This window comes from Vigna unguiculata, chromosome 4 (assembly GCF_004118075.2).
Source record: "Vigna unguiculata cultivar IT97K-499-35 chromosome 4, ASM411807v1, whole genome shotgun sequence".
Taxonomy (NCBI): domain Eukaryota; kingdom Viridiplantae; phylum Streptophyta; class Magnoliopsida; order Fabales; family Fabaceae; genus Vigna; species Vigna unguiculata.
In genome coordinates this window covers 31,522,541-31,529,008 of record NC_040282.1, presented here as the reverse complement: position 1 = coordinate 31,529,008, position 6,468 = coordinate 31,522,541, and the positions used below count along the sequence as shown (strand labels likewise).

The window sequence follows — 6,468 nt, the reverse complement described above, 5'->3', positions numbered from 1 at the left end:
TCGTTCAAAAATATTAAGTTAGTCTTCCAATTTTTCTAGTCTAAATTTGGTACCAATTTTTTAAAAAAGGATGTATTTTTATCATTTTTTTTGTTAATTTCTTAAATCGGGTCAAGGGTTTTTCATAAAAAATAAAGTTGTGAATAAAAATGGTTTGCTTTGTTAGTGTAATTGATATAATCCCCATGTCAATATTGATGAAATGTTTTTGCTCCGCTTTAAGAAATTTAGGAAGAAAATTAAATTGCATCAATTTTTAAAAAATCAAGACTAAATTAAGACTAAAAGACTCTAAATGACTAACTTAACATTTAAAAAAAAAGGTTTAATCATGCCTTTGGTCCCTATTTTGGAGTCAAAATCTCAACTTGGTACCCAAATTTTTAAAAGTCTTAAATTGGTCTCCTTTTTTGTTTAGTCTGGTTTGAAGCTGTTAGAGGGAGTGCTACGTGTTAATTCCTGGATTTTTTTACTTTTTATTTTTATTTTTCAAAAAAAATCAAAAAAAATTTGTCACGTGTCAAGCTGTCATCGTGCCACGTGGCAGTGATTGAGTGATGTGGCAGTGACAATGACACGTGTCACTTTGTCATTTCCAATTTCTCAAATTTTTGTAAAAATTTGCAATTTTGTCCATCTCCAAATTGAAATCAAATTTAATTTATATATAAATGTACACAAATATTTCTATCAAAATTGATATTTGAAGTAAATATTTTTAACCAAATTAAGTTCATTTAATTAATATTTTACAACTTTATTTACAATTATTTTAAAGTTGTTAATAGAAAATAATGTTAATAGAAAAAAAATTCATAAATTAACTAGTTCATGTAACAATAAAAAACATATAAATTTAAAATTTGGAAAACAATTTTAGGTAAAGTTGAATGTGAAACACAATTTTAAATAAACTTAGCTATGTTAAAAATATATAATAAAAATATCAATTTGAATAAAAGTATCAAATTTAATACAAATATTTGTATAACATTTATATAAAAATTAATTTTTGTTTTAAATTAGAGAGGGACGAAATTGGATTATTTTTACAAAAATAGGAACTAAATTGAAACAAAAATTAGAATACAGGGACCAAATTGAAACTAAGGAAATGACACCTCTCATAATACTGGCCCTAGCATTATCACTGCTACATCACTCTGTCATTGCCACGTGGTACGATGACAGTTTTACACGTGACCAAATTTTTATTTTTTAGAAAAGATTCAAAAAAAAATAGAGAATAAAAAAAAATAAAATAAAAATAAAAAAATCGAGAAACTGACAGGTGACACTCCCTCTAACGACGTCAACCCAAACTTAACATAAAGGACAAACTTGAGACGTTTTAACAAAAAATGGGACTAATTTGAAACTTTTAAAAATTCGGATATCAAGTTGAGATTTTAACTTCAAAATAAGAATAAGAAACATGATTAAACCTAAAAGAAATAGATAAAAAAATAATTCAACCAGAATTTTAAAACCAACAAATATTGACGGAAAGATCCAACCCCAATCCAGAGACCGGCCTACTACAATTAAGCGGAAAAAGAAATTGGGGAAGAAATTGAACGAATAAGACAGAACCCAAATGATGAAAACAGTGAAACAACCAAGATTCGTGCCCTCACTCCACAATCATCTTGTGGTGACCATTGAAGGTTAAGAAGTAAGGTTGAAACGTCTTTTCTCTGCTCTTCAAACTGGTTGTGTTCCGGCGTGAAGGAGGTTTTATTTTGCAACTGAAACTGCAAGTTTGATTGTGCTACTCCAAGTGCAAGTAAGTACCCATTTCTTGAGTAATGTATATGTTATGGTTTTTGGAGTGTTTGTTGAATTATTTGTGACCAAAAATGATGGATTTGGTGGCATGAAACGCAGATCTATGATGGGTTTGGGTTCATGGTTTCACCCGTCAGCTTTACTTAATTTTTATTAACTTTTAATAACACTTTAGCTTGTTCATCAGAATAGCTTCCCCTGCAGAAAAAAACTACTAAAAATTAATTTTTCTTTTTGAACGATATGACGTAGATGATACTAAGCTGAATTATCCATCATCCGACGACTATATAGGGTCTGGTCTAACAATTTTTGAAACTAAGTGCTAGTTAGTTTTATTATTCTTATAATTTATGATTTGCATAATTTGCTGTAGAATTAAATCTATAGCAAAAAGAGAGAAAAAAAAAGTTTGGAAAACTGTGTTTCTTTTCATTTCTTTTCATGGCTTTCTGTCCAAAGGTTATCTAACCTTAGAAGGTGGAACCTTTGGATGCCTTTCGCATTATGTGTACTGAAATTGACAAATTAATCCAAAGGGAAGGAGTTGTTAAAATAAAGAGATTTTTTTTTATTAATTAAAGTTACCTAATAAGAGTAAAGTATATATATATATATATATATATATATATATATATATATATATATATATATAAATATAACTTTAACATTATTATTTTCTATGTATTTTGCCACGATGACTTGTTATCAAGTGCCGAAGATGTTGACCCTTTGTCAAATAGTTTCTAGCATTACATTTTGAAGTTTATCGGAGTTAACTATTTCCATACTAACACCATTTTATTTTGATGTAGTGAGAATAAATAAGTTTCACTAATGCTATTATTCATGCATCATTATTAGAATTTTTAATATTTTATGAATTCTTTTTACAAATTTATTAAAAAAATTTGTAAATAATATTATATTTTATCATTTTTTTCTAAAATTTTTAATTAACAGATAATTTTTCAGTAAATAATTATTTTTTACAAAACCATCTAATTCATAGATATTTCTTAACAAATTATTTTTGTATAAAATATTTTATAAAATAATTGATAATAGTTTTTTACAAATTATTTTTTATAACAAAATTTGAATGTATGTTTTACGAAAAAAAAATTAAAACAAATTTGAATGAAATATGATTTTTTTAATAGTAGATCGTTACTCCAACAATTCTAGTTCAATTGTAGTTAGCATTCACTATTAAATTAACGATAAATATATAAATATATATATATATATATATATTTATTTCTAGAAAAACTACAACATTTAAAATATTTTTAGATAATTAAATTTGAATTAATAGATTTCATAAAAAATATATATATCTTGAAATTAAAATCATTATAAAATGTCAAATTGTTATTTTATCTATGTATGAAAATATCACGCACACCCACCAATTACTTATATTTTTTATTTAACAAAAATATAATGAATATATAAATAAATTATTAAAAGGTTATATATTATTGACTGATATTTTAATGTAGCTAGTAGTCATGTTTGGTCGATATGTTGTTATCTAGTAGTCGTTTCCTTACCAAAATTACATTTATTTACTTGGCTTGTGCTAACTGCGGTATACCCTATACAGCGGTGAGTATCGGTCGGGTTGGGCCGGATTCGGACCCAACAGGCCAAATCCATCGAAATCTGAATTCAATATTCATTAAACCAATCCAACCATTTTACACCTTGGATTTGTCGGATTCGGTAGTTTCGGATCCGGTTATGCACGGATGGATATGGGTTATCCACATTTCAACCACAATTCAAGATCAATGACCTAAGCATTGAGAAGAGCTGGACTCCTCGTCTGTGCACCGCCTTCATCATCCAATATGACATTTTCCAAACGTGTCACCAAACAGATCTACTGTTCATAGCCACTACAAGCAGATCTAAGTGCAGGTAAGATCCACCACTGTCAGCTTCTGAACGGAGCAAATCTGAAATGGAGGTGGTGAGACGTCGTCTTTGTGATAGATGTCTGGTTCTTACATTGTTGTAGGTGCGTATGGTTGCTCGTTCCGCTGTTTCGCAAGGCTAATGCGGTTTCCGACTAGCTACGACGTGGTGGTCGTGTTCTGGTGGAGGTCACACTTCATTGAGTCTCGATCTGAGAGTTTTTAGCGAAATGATGATTATAAGTGAGCATATCTGTTGCGATTGATGGTTATTAGAGGAATCATAGGGAAATGGAAGGAAAACTGACAAGAAGATGATACAGAGGGGTTTTTGGACGCGGTTTCTGGACAGGGTTTTTGGACATTAAAGATGATGATATGAATGAATTTTTGAATGTCGAGAAGATGATACGAAAAGGATTGTCGAAGGTTAAAAAATTTCGAATCGGATCGGGTAACAGTGGATTTTGAATTCAAAATCTATATCCGACCATTTTAATCCATCTGAACCCGAAATTTTTATCCAAAATAACCCGACTCGAAATAAAGCGACCGAATACAGATTCTACTCTTCGGGCATACCGGTTTCGGTCGGGTACCCTTTTTTTCTCAGGCGTACCCTATAATATTTAAAATCTATTATATGATATCTTTCTGTTATATTATATTTAAATTCCTTTCATAATATATTGCGCCCTATGAAAATTTTAAAGAAATTTATAAATAAACCATTAATTTGGTTGTTAGTAAGGGTTTCTTTCTCTGAAGTAACTTTTAAACTACTGGTTTTATATAAATATTAATTACAGTCTTATAAATAATGGCATATAGTATTTTAAAAATTGATTCCAAAATCCTAATATTTGAATAAGTTATTATATATATTTTTTTCATGTTACAGAGTATTAACCAGATGGAAGGAGAACCGAGAGATTTAGCTATTGAAATGAAATTTTTAGAGAAAAAATGGACTAAGATGCTTCAAAATGTAGAACCTCCAGAGATGGATGAAATCCATCGGCAATGCATTTATAGGGTACCACCAAATATTCGTGATCATAATCCCAAAGCCTACACACCTCAGACTGTTTCCATTGGTCCTTATCATCACAAAAATTGTGAGGGAATGGAAGAGCTTAAACTAAAATATCTCAAGGGATTTCTAAATCGAACAGAATTACCTATAATGAAATTTCTTGCCAAAATTAAAGATTTGGAAGAAAAAATTCGAGTTTGTTATGCATACCCAATTATATACGACAGTCATGATTTCTTAAATATGATTCTAGTTGATGCTTATTTTATAATTGAGCTTCTTCTAAGATGGCATGAATACCATGACTGGAAGAAAAAAGATCCTTTGTTACAAAAGCCATTGTTGGTCCAGTATATTGAGCATGACTTGTTGCTACTGGAAAATCAACTTCCATTCTTTGTTCTTGAACAACTTTACAGCCTCACCGGAATGGATGAGAAATTACTCGACATTACTTTCGACTATTTTGAAAGCGCACAATTAGGAAACGTGTGTCCAACAGAGAGTCCAAAACACTTAACTGATTTGATAAGATCTTCTATAATATCATCATCAGAGCTTGGTCTTGGAAAACCCAAAAAAGGCAAAGAAGTTAATCATGTATACAGTGCAAGCCAACTAATGGAGGCAGGTCTTAAGTTCAGAATCAGTCCAAATAAAAGCTTCCTTGACTTGACCTATTCTAAACATGGAGTGTTGAGCATGCCAATCTTCAATATAGATGACAGTACAGAAGTTTTGTTGAAGAATATGATGGCATATGAACAATGTCACCCTTCTGCCGGAGACATCATTAAACAATATGTAGCGATTCTTGATTTTCTTATCAATACTGAAAAAGATGTCGACGTAGTTATTGACAAGAAAATTATTGTAAATTTGATGGGTGATGCTAATAAAGTGGTTATAATGATTAATAATCTCAGCTCAAATCTTCCTGCACCAGATTTCAATTCACATTATTTCTCCATTTGCAATAGTTTGAATGAATTCTACGAAAATCCTCGCAACAAGTATAAGGCTATCTTCATACATGAGTACTTCAACACTCCTTGGAAAATAGCATCTACAATTGCTGCAATTGTGCTACTTTTGCTCACGTTTATTCAGACAGTATGTTCAATCCTCTCACTATTTTAGGGTAAGCAATTATGATATATTAATACTTAACTACTGTTATGAAATGAGTTACAACTGATAAATTAGTTATGTTAAATGTGCAGGTAATTAATGAGATATGGTCGTTAAATCAGGAACAAGAACGTCTGTTAATAGAAGAAGACGTCAATCCTTGTATCTGATTGTCTAAGTTGTATTTGGAAGAGAATGTTGTAACATTATTCACTTTGTTGTTCCTTTTCTTTCTTCAAAACAAAGATTCAACTTTATATTCTAATTTTCCTACTTTGTGCTTAACTTTATTTACCTTTTATCCACTAAGTACTTCGTTAGGAGCTCTTAGATGATTGTAAATATTTTTAAGCTTACAAAATACAACTTCGCTTTTGTCTTAATTATTCAAATATTATATTATTATTTTGATCAGTAATTAAGAATAATAAAATGTATGTATAAAGATACTCGTAGAGTGGTAATTGGAGATGATTGGTACATGCAATTTATATCTGGCGTTTTCATTGGAGATGTTTTTGGTACACATGTTTAGTGGCTAACTTTTCATGTCAACTATGTGCTTAGAAGTTTCTCTACAACACTAAACAA

At 29.9% G+C, this 6,468-nt stretch overlaps 1 protein-coding gene across 3 annotated transcripts; it reads left to right on the top strand.

Moving 5' to 3' along the window:
- Window positions 1-1,511: 1,511 nt before the first annotated feature.
- LOC114181402 (UPF0481 protein At3g47200-like) lies at window positions 1,512-6,179 on the top strand. 3 transcript variants are annotated; one of them, XM_028067850.1, is made up of 3 exons: window positions 1,512-1,786; window positions 4,612-5,887; window positions 5,970-6,179. In XM_028067850.1, exon 2 carries the CDS (start codon window positions 4,624-4,626, stop codon window positions 5,884-5,886), a length of 1,263 nt encoding a protein of 420 aa, XP_027923651.1. In that variant the 5' UTR covers window positions 1,512-1,786; window positions 4,612-4,623; the 3' UTR covers window position 5,887; window positions 5,970-6,179. The 3 variants fall into 3 exon arrangements, 1 of the variants encoding a protein (XP_027923651.1); XR_003603810.1 differs by lacking the exons at window positions 4,612-5,887; window positions 5,970-6,179 and adding exons at window positions 3,398-3,714; window positions 3,815-4,565 and having other exon boundaries at window positions 1,513-1,786; XR_003603809.1 differs by lacking the exons at window positions 4,612-5,887; window positions 5,970-6,179 and adding an exon at window positions 3,398-4,586.
- Window positions 6,180-6,468: the final 289 nt, after the last annotated feature.

Bases quoted from the DNA above. Each gene is read 5' to 3' on its own strand.
- LOC114181402 (XM_028067850.1), top strand. From the start codon at position 4,624: ATGGAAGGAGAACCGAGAGATTTAGCTATTGAAATGAAATTTTTAGAG.